This window comes from Astyanax mexicanus, chromosome 11 (genome assembly GCF_023375975.1).
Source record: "Astyanax mexicanus isolate ESR-SI-001 chromosome 11, AstMex3_surface, whole genome shotgun sequence".
Taxonomy (NCBI): domain Eukaryota; kingdom Metazoa; phylum Chordata; class Actinopteri; order Characiformes; family Acestrorhamphidae; genus Astyanax; species Astyanax mexicanus.
The window spans coordinates 15,107,770-15,122,960 of record NC_064418.1 but is presented as its reverse complement, the minus strand read 5'-3'; the positions used below and the strand labels follow the sequence as shown (position 1 = coordinate 15,122,960).

The 15,191-nt window shown below is 40.3% G+C and overlaps 1 protein-coding gene across 2 annotated transcripts in view; it reads left to right on the top strand.

Moving 5' to 3' along the window:
* Positions 1–15,191, top strand: part of rab3gap1 (RAB3 GTPase activating protein subunit 1) — a 105,340-nt gene that overhangs the window by 71,287 nt on the left and 18,862 nt on the right. For both annotated transcript variants that reach the window (XM_049484802.1, XM_049484803.1), the window contains exons 19-23: positions 57–284; positions 4,777–4,873; positions 6,021–6,124; positions 7,320–7,444; positions 14,584–14,686. In XM_049484802.1, coding sequence (XP_049340759.1) covers positions 57–284; positions 4,777–4,873; positions 6,021–6,124; positions 7,320–7,444; positions 14,584–14,686 — 657 coding nt within the window. The remainder of the gene's footprint in view (positions 1–56; positions 285–4,776; positions 4,874–6,020; positions 6,125–7,319; positions 7,445–14,583; positions 14,687–15,191) is intronic.

Here is a 15,191-nt window from a genome sequence, read left to right as displayed (position 1 = left end):
TGTGTGTGTGTGTGTGTGTCTGTGTGTCTGTGCCTGTGTGTGTGTTGAACTCTCAGGCTGCAAATCCTGGCTGTACTCTGGAGGACTTCGTGCGCTGGTACTCCCCGAGAGACTACGTGGAGGAGGAGGTGACTGACGAGACGGGCCAGACGGTCGTCCGCGGCAACCTGAGTGCCAGGATGCAGATCCCGGGCAACATGTGGGTGGAGGCCTGGGAAACGGCCAAGGCCACGCCGGCACGCAGACAGAAGAGGCTGTTCGATGACACCAAAGAGGCCGAGAGGGTACAGAGCTTCAGTCTCATCATTCTGCTGAGGGCTGGGAGGGTCCGGTCAGTCGGGATTATAGGGTTATATCTGTAGATTTATTTTAATCTGTTACATAATGACTACACAAAGTCATTCTCCCAAGACTTACTTGTATTCAGAGACATATTCAGAGTTTCCAGTTTATCATCATTTTACAGACAAGTGACAATTAAAGACAGCCCATTAAAAACCTGTGCTATATGAGCTAAGATATTTAAACATGGATATTTAATATCCAGTATTCATAGATAAAGGTATTATACAATAACACAATGTGTTAATGATTGTGGCTGGCAGTGTCTGGCTATAATTGTCCATATGAACAGGGAATTTACCTAATTAATGTAGTAGACCCTACACAAACTAGTGCGTCTGAAAAAAATCAAATTCAATTAGCAATTCAGTTCAAAGTGTAAAACTTGTATATTACATAGATGTATTACACACAGAGTGATCTATTTAAAGCGTTTTTTTTTCTTTTGTTGTTGATGATTATGGCTTACAGCCAATGAAACCCCAAAAATCAGTGTCTCAGAAAATTAGAATATTATTTATTAGAAGACCAATTGTTACTTTTGGCAGTGTGGGCAGTGTGCCAAGTCCTGCTGGAAAATAAAATCCGCATCTTCATAAAAGTTGTCAGCAGAGGGAAGCATGAAGTGCTGTACGGTTTTCCAGGAAAACACTGCACTGACTTTGTACTTTGCTTATAACACAGTGGATCAACACCAGCAGATGACATGTCTCTCCAGTTCAAACCATCAATGATTATCAGTAAATTTTGCATTTCCTTTGAAAATCAAGGGAGCAGAGTCTTGAGGAAGAGTGGAGAGACACACAGTCCAAACTGCTTGAGATCTAGTGTGAAGTTTGCACAATCAATAATGGTTTGAAGAGCCGTACATTAATCAGCAAACCACAAATCACAGTATTGTATGAAGCTGATGTCCGTAAGTTTTGGGATTTAGGGTCCTCTCTGCTGAGAATGGGTTATTGCACCGAGCATGCGGAAGAATCATTTCAACTGGATTAATCCGATTCCAGGTTATGTTCATTCAGAGAGAGAGAGCACTCAGTCAGAAACTTCACTTCAACTACACACTTTGTTTTTACTATGAGTGAATAAGCTACTAAGCTTAGAGTTTCCACTTCTGAAGTCTCCATTGCTCCACCAGGCACTTGTGTTCAGTAAAACTGAGCCAAATCCTCTTTCAGAGGCTGTACATGTGTACATGTAAGTACGCAAAGACGTGTGACGTGGCCAGAAGAAGAACTCCTGCGAAAAGTGACCTGACATCCCAGTTTTTTTTAAATAAATATACTGTATTAGGATTAGCAGGGATGGTTGTTTCAGCACACTGGTACCATTAAACACAATATTTTGTCTCCACTCAGAAATGCTTCTGCTTTTAATTTGTTTAGTTTAGAAACAAAATAATATTGACTGCCACTTTAATATAAATTATTTTTTTCTTGTCTTTCCCTTGAAAGTGTTTTTTTTTTTGGCTATTTTTGGTGGGCAAATATTCAGTGTATCCCTATTTTTAATTTGCCCTTCTAGTAATTGTACAGTGCAGCGTTCTCTCAATTTCTTCTTGTTTTTCAAAACCTCAGCTTGACCTCCACTGTTCCTGTTAACTGCAATTTTTCTAATTATGTCTCAAGCTGAGGCAACTCAGTAACTATCTGTTTTGTATCTATTTTTATAGAAATAAGTGCTCACATTTACACACAACTACCACTCTCTTGTACAGCACTTCTGCTCTGCCCGTTCACACTGCAGTCATATGGAAGTTTTGGCCTGCATTGCTATATTCCACAGCTGACTGAATTCTGGCACGTGTCCTTGTCCTTATCTGTAAACTGTCTCCGTTACTTCAAGGTGCTTAGATGTGAAAATGGTAACAATTCCCACGGTTCTGTTTCACGCATTACACTGCTCTCTCAAACCTCCAGGACCTTCTGAAGTCGTGCTCCATCTGCAAGCCACCTGCGCTATAAAAAACACACACACACGCCCGCGCACAGCGGCCTCGGCCATCAAACGCAGGCCCGAGCCTCAAACGGGTCGTCCCCAGTGGCCTGGCGAGCGACCAATGAGCTCGCAGAGCCACCGCGAAAATGGGTTACAGCACGGAGCTCTGGCAAGGTGTCCCCAGCCCGCAGAGTTGAAGGGGAGTTCAGGGGAATTTTGCCTGGTTTGAAGGTCGCCAGCTCTCTGCGTCCTTCAGCCCGTCTGTCCGGATCTTTTGGGGAAACTCAAGGTTCGGCAGTTCAGCTCAAATTAATTTGCTGATTTAATTTTCTCGTCACCTCTCCTTCATTTCCTTATTTGCTCCACTAACTCGTCCTGGACAATGACAGAAGCGTACACAGTTTCCTTCACTCTGATTGCAGTAAAAGGAGTGCAGTGCAAACTCGCCCTTGCAATCTTCAAAAATGTTGTAATCTATTTTATTTTTATTATTATAATGTATTAATTATATACATTATAAAACAGAGGGCCCTATTTTAGCTTTTTTTTTTTTTTTATGTATCTGGACACAACTCATTTTGAGACCAACACGCCAATCTGCGTAGATGTATTCACAAGTGCTGTTCAGTCAGTGGCGTACCTGTGTTTTCACCTGTGTAGATGTATTTAGATGTGTTCTCCAGAAATTTGTCTGAACACATCTCATTTGAGACCAACACGCCCATCAGCATAGATATATCCACATGCGCCGTAGCTATTTAAACAATGCAGGCGGAAGGCATGAAAATAATCTTTTGGCAGGGTGTAAGATAGGATGTGTCAGTGTGTCTTTGTTATCATAAAGCCAGAAAAAGTACACTTTGCCTTGTGACAAATGACAATTCTCTGCCAAGATAGCAATAAACCTCTGACTGTTGACGTCTGCCTAGGTTGTTTTCATTTAGTGGCACACCTGTGTTTTCCAATGCCAAGATAGCAATACACCAGAAATGTATCTTAACACAGTTAGTGACACACCTTAAAGTTCCTTTGCTATTTAAACGACACAGGTGGAAGGCGTGAAAATAGACTGTTTGTTGTAAGATAACAACGAACATCATTGCTCAAACAGTTGGGGTTTAAGAGTTAATAAAGGTGTTTCTCGTCACCTCTCCTTAATTTCTTTATTTGCTTCACTAACTTGTCCTGGACAATGACAGAAGCGTACACACTTTCCTTCCCTCTGGTTGCAGTAAATGGACACCCTGCAATCTTCACAAATGTTGTAATAAACTTTTTAACACATTTATTATAAAACAGTATGTTTGCATGCAAGAAAGAGGACCTATTTTATTTTATGTTTTAGGAGAGCTACCAAACAAACACCACGCAGCTTGATTTAGTGCATGTCAATGTGTCTTTGCTATCATAATGACAGAAAAAGCACATCTTGCATTGTGACAATTCACTGCCAATATTGCCAAGATAGCAATATACCAGAAATTTACTCGAACACGCCTCATTTCGAGACAACCACGCCTATCTGTGTAGATAGATTTACAATCACTGTTGCTATTTAAACAACGCAAGCAGAAGGCGTGATAATAGACAACTATAATGAACGATGATAAAAAATAAATAACCGTCGTTCTCGTTTTTTCGCCCATTTTTGGGCTCCCTATCTCTTTATATGGGTGTTTTTTTTTTCCCCGGCTGTGTCCCTATTCACTAGCCGGGGCAGCAGTAGTATATTGGACCACGACCCGAACAACACAGATTCAGTCCCGCGTAAGAAACGGTGTGTTTATTTATTTTTTTCTTTCTTTCTTCCTGGGATTACCTTCTTCTTTGAATTCAACTCTTCTGCAATTGAGTTCAACAACCCTCTGGGCTAGAGAGCTACTAGTCTGTAACACTCCATCCCATTACACTTCATTTTCCAAAACAGATTTTTTTGTGGCACTGCCACCTAATGGCTTGGAAAATAATATCTGGCTAGTGGCTAGATGGACATCACCATTTACTAGTGGTCTAACAACATCCGTAAATGGTGTGTTGGTGGATTAATAGTTAATAAACGTAGCTATTTCTGATAAATTTTTTCACACTAACATCCGAAAGGAAGCCCAGGAAAAAAACAAATAAAAGAGAATCAAAGAACAGGTCATTCATAACACAGTGTCCCTGAACTGCAGACGGGTGAGACGCCATGTAGACGCTTAAGCAGACTGTTATCCGAGGGCTTTTTAGAGAATGAGCAAGACGGGAAAAAACAGAGAAGAAAACATGTCTGAGACGCTCAATCACGCAGAATGACCTCACAGCAATTAAAAGTTCTCCATTAAGCCTCGCCGACGCGACCTGCGTGATAACTGACGCGAGTCAAGCGCTGCTTAGAGTGAAAGAACGAAAGGTGTCTGCGTCAGACTCACACTGTTGTTGGCTATTGGTGAAGTGGTGTGTCTGACTTCTATACTGAGGTGTGTGTGTGTGTGTGTGTGTGTGTGTGTGTAGGTGCTGCACTACCTGGCGGTACAGAAAGCCGCTGACCTGACGCGGCACCTGCTGCCCTGCGCTCTCCACGCAGCTGTACTGAAGGTGAAGGAGGAAGGTGAGCAGTGTCACTCTCAGACTCTTCATATTAACACTTTGATCTGCTGCACACAGCTGGAGAGAGAGAGAGTGATAAAGAGAGAGAGAGATAAATAGAAAGAGGGAGAGAGTGTGTATGTATGTGAGAAAGAGAGAGAGAAAGAGAGAGGGAGAAATGCATTTGCCAGGTGAAAAACAGTCTCTGTTTTCCCTCATAGGCTCTTTCTCTACAGTTCTATTTCAGATTCGTTTCTTTCTTCTCTTTCTCAAATGCCTCTTGCTCATTTTCTCTCATTCAGATTATTTTTCTCTTTCTCCTTCAAGCTTTCTCAATTTCTCTCACTCGCTTTCTCTCTCAAATTCTTAAATTTTTTTCACCTTTAAATTCTCTCGCCTCTTAAATTATTTATTTTCCATTTTTGTCTTCTCTCCCTCTCTTTTGAAAATTCTCTCCCTTGCTCCCTCTCACAAATTCTTTTTCAAATTCACTCCTTTTCTCTCTCCTCTCTCCCTTTTTTCTCTTTCTCAATATCTCTCAAATGCTCTATTAAAATATATTCTCTATTTCAATTTCTTTTTTTCTGTTTCTCTTTCTTCTATTTTCTCACTTTCCAGTTCTCTTTTACCTCTATTTTTCTCTCTTTCTCCCTCTCTTTCTCTAATTCTCTAGATCTCTCACTATTTTTCTTTCAAAGCCTCTTCTTTCATCACTTTACTTCTCTCCTACCTTTCTCTCAAGTTCTATCTCTTTCTCCCACTTTCTTCCTCTCGCTCTAATTATCTTGCTCACTCCTGCTCAAATACTCTCTCAAATTTTCCTTTCCTCTCTTTTTTATATTCTTGTCCTCTTTTTTCTGATTCTCACATGTGCTTTTTAGATACTTCTCTCTTTTCTTCTCTCTTTCAAATGAGCTGCCTCTTATTTTCTCCTTCTTATTTTATCCTATTTCTTCTTCTTCTACCTCTTTCTGAAAATCTCTCTCCCTCTTGCTCTTTAAATACTTTTATCTCTTTTCTGCTCCCTCTTTCTCAAATTTTCTCAGTTTCTGTCTTTCTTTCAAATGATCTGTTACAGTTATTATCTGTCTGTGGCTCATTTTTTTCTCCGTCTCTGTTCTGCACTCTCACTGAAACTCTCACTGACTCTCACGTGTCTCCTCCTCCAGAGTCAGTAGAGGACATTCCATCAGTGAGGAAGGCGATTCAGCAGGTCACCTCTCACGCCAGTAAACTGCTGCGCCACCCCAACCCTGACTACAAGAAACTGGAGGTCAGCCACATTAGTGCATCAATATAGCATGTCAACACGTTAGCATGTCAACACATTAGCATGTCAACACGTTAGCATATCAACACGTTAGCATATCAACACGTTAGCATATCAACACGTCAGCATATCAACACGTCAGCATATCAACACGTCAGCATATCAACACGTTAGCATATCAACACGTTAGCATATCAACACATTAGCATTTCAAAACTTTAGCATGTCAACATGTTAGCATGTCAACACGTTAGTCTATCAACACATTTGTATATAAAAATGTTAGCATTTCAACACGCTAGCATATCAATGTTAGTGTATCTACATGTTTGCATAACAATGTGTTAGAATATCAACACGCCAGTGTATCATCATATTAGCATATCAACACATTAGCATACCAACACATTAGCATATCAATATATTAGCGTATCAACATGTTAGCGTATCAACATGTTTGGGTATAAATACGTCAGTGCATCAACATTTTAGCATATAAACATGTTAGCATATCAACACGTTAGCATTTCAACATGCATATCAATATGTTACTGTATTAACATGTTTGCATAACAATATGTTAGAATATCAACACCCCAGCGTTTCAACATATTAGCGTATCAATATGGTAGCGTATCAACACATTAGTTTATTAACGTGTTAGCATATCAACACGTTAGCGTATCAACACGTTATCACATAAGCACGTTAACATCTGCATCGTAGCATATCAACACATTTATATATCAACATGTTAGCATGTCAATACATAAGCATGTCAATACATAAGCATGTCAACATGTTAGCATATCAACATGTTAGAATATCAGTGTGTTAGCTAATCAAAACATTAGCGTATTAACATGTTAGCATGTCAACATGTTAGCATGTCAACATGTTAAAATATCAGCACGTTAGCATGTCAACACGCTAGCATGTCAACATGTTTGGATATTAATACGTTAGTATATCAACATTTTAGCATATCAACATGTTAGCATATCAACACCCTAGCATGTCAACGTGTTAGTGTATCAACATGTTAGCATGTCAACAGGTTAGCATATCAATACGTAGCATATCAACACTTTAGCGTATCAACTAAACATATGGTAGCAAATTATCTTAGTTAAACCACACACTCAACACTCATCCTGCCACTCATCCCTCTCTCTTCATGTTGTCTTGTTGTTTTCAGGAGACCATTAACCAGCTCATGGTGGTGGAGACCATCATCGCTCGAGCTCGTTCCCTCAAAGCCAAGTTTGGTTTGGGAAAAGGGGAGAAAGGAGACAAAGGAGTGGACCCGGATGATCTGGAGAAGTATGTCTCTCTCTCTTTCTCTCTCTCTCCCCTTGTCTTTGTCTTGTCTTTTTTTTTTCCCCACCACCACTTTTCAACTTTAGTTTTATTATAGTAATAAAAGTAATAATAATAGTGGAAATAATAACAATAAAAGAGAAAATTAGGGGGAAGTTTAGAGGAACAATGCTAAAGCAAATAATAATAAGTATTAAATGATTGTGTCTCACTAGTGAGTCAATGTTTTTTACCGAGCAGAACAGCTGCATCTGAGGAGATTCCAGGACCGTTTGTGTTCAGCCCAAAGTAGAGCAGGGCGGCAGGATTGACGGCCGACGTGTCGTGGGCCTGGTCATCATTTCGTATTCCACAGAGCTCTGTCCTTGTTTTGTGCCCTCGTCTGTTTACACCCCACCCTTCCTCGTTTATCACCTGCGCCACCCTCCTTCTCTCCGTTTTTATTTCACCTGTTGATGGTCTGTCTCTGAGGGCTGTGTGTCATACATATAAAGCTCAGAGGCTGTATACTTCAGCACCAAAATTAAATACACAGGTATAAAAAAAATTCCACCCGTATAAAAATGTTCCAAGCAGAAACATTATAACCTACATGAGAAAAAGTTAAAACACAATGGAAAATGCAAAAAACTTTAACTTTTTATTTGATTACAGACAGTATGACCCTAAGATATCTCAAACAGTCAAACATTTTGACACACCTTAATACTAAACTCATCCAAACTATGAAGAAAATCATACCTAATTATTTAATAAACAAAAGAGTGTTAAAGAAACCAGACTATGATTCTTGTTTTAGATTATTTTAAAATACCACCTCTTGCTTAGATGACAGCTTTGCACATCTTGTCTGGATTTTCTCAGTCAGCTTTATGAGGTGGCTGTGCTGAACTTATCAAGAGTTAATTACTTGAATTTCTTGCCTCTTAATGTGTTTGAGAGCATCAGTTGTAAAGTTGGGAAGAGGTAGAGTTACAGATATACAGTGAATAGCTCTGTTTGAGTAATGTTCTAAACCATATTATGGAAAAAGTACTTAATTAAGTAAAGATAAAAATTACTTTAATACCATCACAAACAGATTAGAGCCAATCTAAATGGGTATTTTGCTTTGTTTAACACTTTTAAGTTAATACATGATTCCTTATGTGTTTCTTCATAGTCTGCATGACTTCAATATTCATTTCAAAAATAGGAAAAAAAAAACATTTAAAGTAAAAATCCTAAATGAGTAGGTGAATCCGGACTTTTGGATGCTACTGTTTATCCATTCCTGCAATTCAGATCGGTGACACATTTCAGTGCCAGTGGCACTGACACAACCCTATACCATGACAGACCCTGGCTTTTGGACTAGTTCCTGAACACGGTCTGGATGGTCCTTTTTTGTCTTTGGTCCATTGTCAAGTTTCTTTAAAAAATCTGGAATACTGATTCTTTTAACTGCGGTATGGACATGGTTAAAATAACAGTTACCTGATAACATCATCTGTTTAAAATGGAAACTGACCCATCTTTTTTTTGGAATGTGTTGGAGGCATGAAGTGCAGGAATGGATGAATATGATAAAATAAAATTAAGCAGACAAAACATATGAAATATCTTTGATTCATTCTGTCTGCAATCAGATAACAGTCAAAGTAAATTTGCAATGTGTAATGTGTAATCTTTAATAAACTCCTGAAGACAGAGCTCTTCAAAAAGCACTTACTCTCCTAACACCTCTAACAAACTAACTAATTCTAACCTCATTTCCTTCTTCTCCTCCTTCACTCCTCTATCCCATTATTTCCCTTTGACCTCCTTTCGGCCCTATCTAAAGATGTTTTTACTTTCTATTACTTTGGTACTTGACTATTGTAAGTCGCTTTGGACAGAAGCGTAATGTAATGTAATGTAATGTAAATAACCTGATACAGGTTATAGTCAGGGGATTGGAGTAATTTTTAATTCTCTGGATACTTTATTATGTTAATTTCAACCATTCCATTAGTCACGACCCCACAGGAGAGGCCACCACAAAGAAGCACAGTCTTATTTGGTTGCTGGATCATTTATTCTCAGCACTGCAGTGATACCGATTGGCATGGTGGGGGTGTATGAGGAGTTTTTAAACACTCTGTTCTGTCACTGTCCTTCACTCTATTAGACACTCCTACCTATAGCAGAGAAAGAAGCTCTGAATCTGTTGCTTCATATTTTTTTTGGTCATCTTCTAGTCCTTCATCAGTGCACGACTACGGGACGCTGTTGTTGGAAAGTTCTGGTCTATAGACTATTCTCATGTCCAGCAGTGACTCTGAGGAGTTTAAAAACTCCAGCAGCACTGCTGTCTGACCCACAACTTTTAACCCTTCAACCTCTTTAATGCAATAGCGTAGTAATCACTGTGTGATTATAGAGGATATTAAAGATTTTACGTAGGAATGGATGTTGAAGGCCTTCCTGCTTATTCTTTAGCAGTATTTCCGGTCTCGTTAGACTGTGAGGTTCCATCCATCTCCCATTTTCCATTTCACCCCCTTTCAAAATATACAGTCATTCCTGGACTCCCTTTCGGCCGTGGACTTTGTTGGGGCGAATTCCAGGAAAGTGGATTAACATGCCCTTTTCACATCCCCACCCTCCGTCCCTCCGTTACCATGCTCTGTTGTGAGGAGGAGAGGGGGCGGAGCTGAGCTGAGCTCGGCTTTGACGGGGCCAGGCGAGGTCACGTCAGGCAAAAGGCTCCCGGCCCTCGTTAGCTCCCAGGGGCTGCTCAGGGGCCACCAGGGGCCGGTCAGGAGAGACTCTCCGGCCTCATTAAGGAGAGACCTTGAGCTGGCCTGGAGGAGGGGAGGCTTGCAGAGAGAGTGTTAAGGGAACTGTGTGTGTGTGTGTGTGTGTTTGTGTGTGTGTTTGTGTGTGTGTTTGTGTGTTTGTGTGTGTGTTTTTGTGTGTGTGTGTGTGTGTGTGTGTGTGTGTGTGTGTGTGTGTCAGTAAAGGATGGATAAGTTGCAGATCTCATATTCGTGGAAAATGTTTTTTTATTGTATTTTATTTGATTGTGAAATTTGTAGTGACAATTAATTTTTTATACATCTGTCGTCTAGTTAGTTTTTTCTTTTTCATGTTCACTGTTTTTTACTATATACACTTAATATCAAAGTTGCTAAGGTGTGTCTAGGCAGTTGCTAAGGTATGCCTAGTGATTGCTAAGGTGCTAACTGCTTGCTAGACAGTTGCTATTGGTGGTTGCTAAGTGGAGATGCGTGTCTGCATGTCTAGGTATGTTTACGTGTTTACGTGTACATTTCACAGCAAAAAAAGGGGGAATGGAACATTTCTTATAGAGTGTTGATATTGAATTGTTATATGCAGACCAAGAAAAAAATATTGTATGTAAGCAACGATTGTTTTTGTTGTTTTGTTTTTTTTTTTTCTTTTTTTTCTCTCTTTTCTCTTTGTGCCATGTCATGTCATGTTTGGCTTTTCTTTGAAATCTTGTGTTACTCTGGTGGGTAGTGTGTGTGTGTGAGGTACACAAACTTTTGAGCAATAGCTGGTTTATCCAGCAGCTCCTCTATACACGCACAATACTAGAGAGCAAGGGCAAAACAGAGTGCCATGCGTTGGTTAGTTGGTTCGAATGTTGAGCCCCCCATTCATTCCTATGGGAAGAAGTTTTTTTTTTTTTTTTTGAACAATGAGAAGCTGGAATGAAAACAAGTCGAAATGAAACAGTTACGAGACTATTTTTAAAATGTAAGTACAAATGTGAGAACAGAGTTCAGATAATTGTGTGAAAATGTAAAAAGTTAAAAATGAATAAAAAATATATAGTTACTCCAGTAAAGTAGAGATAACCAACATTTCTACTTAAGTAAGGTAACAAAGTATTTGTACTTAACTACTTGACCCCTCAGATATCTAATAGTATGTTTTCTTAAGATGACCATTTCATCTTTCAGCAGGTTGGTAGTCCTGCCCATTCATGTTGACGTGTGGTGTGTTTAAACAGTCTGTAACAGTCCCTCATATGGAAAAGTACTTTTTCCAGCACTACTTAGAATTTCAGGCTGAAACGCACAGTTTGTTCTGTACTTTTTTTTCCTCCCGGACTGCTCTGTGAACAAGCCACATTAATCAGTCTTACAGGCAGAGTAGGCAGCATGTTTATTACTGAGGAATAAAGAGAGAGAGAGAGGGAGAGAGAGACTAGAAAATGGTCACACCAAAATGAAATTTTCTCTAAATGTAAAGGTCCTTTATTGTTTTTAGCATCGATTAACAGTTCTACACAGTAAAATTGCCAGTGTTAAATCAGTCTAACACTAAGGGCCCTTGATTTAGGGCATCAGTGTGTCTTTGGTATTGTTTTATTGATTAATTAATCATAGGTGTGTTTCGGGCATAATGTAAAATAAACCAATCAGCATATCTTCTGCTATACCCTTTAAGAGCCAGGGGCGTTCTCACTTTACTGGATTGGTATTTTAATGGCGCAGCATTTCTGAGCTTCTCATCAGGGGAAACTGAGCTGCTCGTTTACACTGTAAAGGTGTGCAAGCAGCTCATTTATGGGAACAGCAATGTTATTTTATTATGTATTCTGTTTATTGTTGATGTAACTCTGACTCTTGCTCAAAAGACTTTAAACTCGCCTGGGACTCGTGCTCAAAAGACTTAAAACTCAACTCAGACTCATGCTCAGAAAGCTTCAGATTCGAATTGAACTTGTGCTCAAAAGACTTCAGATTTGACTCGTGCTCTAATGACTTCAGATTTGAAATGGACTCGTGCTCCAAAGACTTCAGACTCGATTTTTGCTCAAAAGACTTCAGACTCATCTCTGACTCGTTCTCAAAAGACTTCAGACCCAACTCGGACTTGTGCTTCAAAGACTTCAGACAAGACTTTCGCTCAAAAGACTTCAGACCCAACTCGGACTTGTGCTTCAAAGACTTCAGACAAGACTTTCGCTCAAAAGACTTCAGACCCAACTCGGACTCTTGCTTCAAAGACATCAGACTCAATTTTCGCTCATAAGACTTCAGACTCGTCTCTGACTCATTCTCAAAAGACTTCCGACTCATCTGGGCCTTGTTCTCAAAGACTTCAGACTCTACTCGGATTCATTCTCAAAAGACTTCAAGCCCCCAACTCGAACTCGTGCTTCAAAGACTTCTGACTCGACTCTGACTTGTCTGGGACTCATCCTTGAAAGACTATAGATTTGTCTCTGACTCATGCTTAAAAGACTTAAGATTTGACGGGACTCATCCTCAAAAGACTTTAGACATAAAAAGACTTAAAACTCAACTCGGACTCATGCTTAGAAAGCTTCGGATTCTGATTGGACTCGTTCTCACAAGACTTCAGACTTGACTAATTCTCAAAAGACTTTAGACTTGGCTTGGACGTGCTCAAAAGACTTCAGACTCGTCTCGGACTGTACTGGTAGTACAGTATTACTCTTGTGCAGTAGAGTGAGCTGAGCTTCTGTATGATATGAGCTCTTTAGGTGAGACACAGGGAACTGTATGAAAGGTGCTTTAAGTGTGAAGTGATGATTGTGTCCAACGTGAACGTCTCTGAGGTGGTTTATTGAGCCCCCCGCCGGGCGCGTCCCCTGTCCCGTGTGTTTGTTTTAGCGAGGGGTTTTAATGAGTACAGCGTTTATCCGGTGGAGCTGCAGCTGAGCACTGCTGCTGTTACAGCAGAGAGAGATGAATGGAGTGAATGCTAACTGTGCGAGAGCGAGTCTGAGCATACATTACACAGTTCACTCTAAACACACCTCGCTCCCCTCCTGTTCCCTCCATCTCTCCTCCTGTATCTACTTTATTTCTCCTCCTTTCCCCACATGTCTTCCCTCTTGTCTTCCCATCCTGTCTCTCTCTAAGAGTGTATTGGTATCTCTTTCTGTCTGATTATCAGTGTCTTCCACTCTCTCTTCATCTGTCTCTATTTCTTTCATATTCTTATTTTCTTTTTCTCCTTTCTTGCTCTTACTTTCTGTCTCTCTTGCTCTTTCTCTCTTTCTTGCTCTAATTTTCTTTCAGGTTTGCTCTCTACATCTCTCTCTTTGCTTTTTATCTTTGCTCCTTCTCTCTATATGAGTTGTACCAGGTTATTTATGCTGAAATTGTATCTTTCTCTCTCTCTCTCTCTCTCTCTCTCTCTCTCTCTCTCTCTCTCTTTCTCTCTCTCTCGCGTGCGCGCACACGCTTACCGGTATCTCTCACTGTCTTCATCTCTTTTCTCTTTTATTCTTAATCTCCCTTTTATTCTGCTCCCTCTTTCTTTCTCTCTTTTTCTCCTTCTCTCTTGCTCTTCTTCTCATTTTCTCTCGAGTTTCTTCTCTACATCTCTTTATCCATCTACAGTTCTGGGGAAAAAATAAGACCAACTCAAATGATGATTTTTTTTTATTTTACCAAATTGAAAACCTCTGGAATATAATCAAGAGGAAGATGGTTGATCACAAGCCAACAAACCACCAAGCTGAACTGCTTGATTTTTTTTCTCCAGGAGTGGCATAAATTTATCCAAAAGCAGTGTGTAAGAGTGGTGGAGGAGAACATGCCAACAAGCATAAAAACACCAAATATTGATTTCTGGACTCTTAAAACTGAAGATGAACTTGTTTTCTTTGCATTATTTAAGGTCTAAAAGCTCTGCATCTTTTTTTTTTTGTTATTTCAGCCATTTCTCATTTTCTGCAAATAAATGCTCTGAATGACAATATTTTATTTGGAATTTAGGAGAAATGCTGTCTGTAGTTCATAGAATAAAACAACAATGTTCATTTTACTCAAACATTTACCTATAAATAGCTTAATTAGAGAAACAGAAGATTCAGAAACTGGACTGGTCTCTTTAATTTTTTCCAGAGCTGTATCTTTTGTGCATCTTTGTCTCTCTCTGTCTTTTTTTTTTACATGTTCCTTTCTTCCTTTCCCTATCATCTTTGTTCTTTCTTTTTTTCTTACTCTCTCTCTGTAGCAGGTTGTTGATGCTTACATTGTTTCTGTTTTTAAATATTAAAGATGAGCAAAATAGAGATGTGTTCAGCAGTGTAGAAGTTTAAAAATAAGGATGCATTAAATCTCTCTCTTTCTCTGACTCTTTCTCTCTCTCTCTTTTTCTCTCTCTCTCAGGTTTGTAGGCAGTTTGCTGGAGGAGCCGGAGGTGGCTGTGATTGGTGCGGGGCGTGGCCCTGCCGGCAGCATCATCCATAAGCTGTTCGTCAGCGCTCAGCGGGTAAACACTGTACACACACACACACACTGTACACACGCGCACACGCACACACACTGCTCATCCCCACGGGGGCCCTGTTCACAGCACGGGTGCTGTAGCGTGTCGCGTCAGCTGTGGTGGCCCACAGGTCGGTGAGAAGAGCATGAGCGGAAAATTTGCACCCATCGATTGGGGGCCTTGGGGTGGGCGGGGCTGCACCCTGCGTGCCTAACAAGCGTGCTGCCCGGGCTGCCTGACTCACTGCGTCCTGCACGAGCCTCCAACACGCTCCCCTGCGCCTCCATCACGCTGCCTCAGCTCACACTGCACACTTCAGCATGATGTGTTTATTAACCACGATATTCCATTCCAGCACTGCCATGTTTCACACTCATCTCTCCGGTCAGACAGACAGACGAGTGCGGGCTGTAATTTACCTGCAGACAGATAAAGCTGAGTACACCTGTAATATTTATTACACCTGTAACAGCTCAGCTCAGCGTGGCCAGCATTATAGTCAGATTGA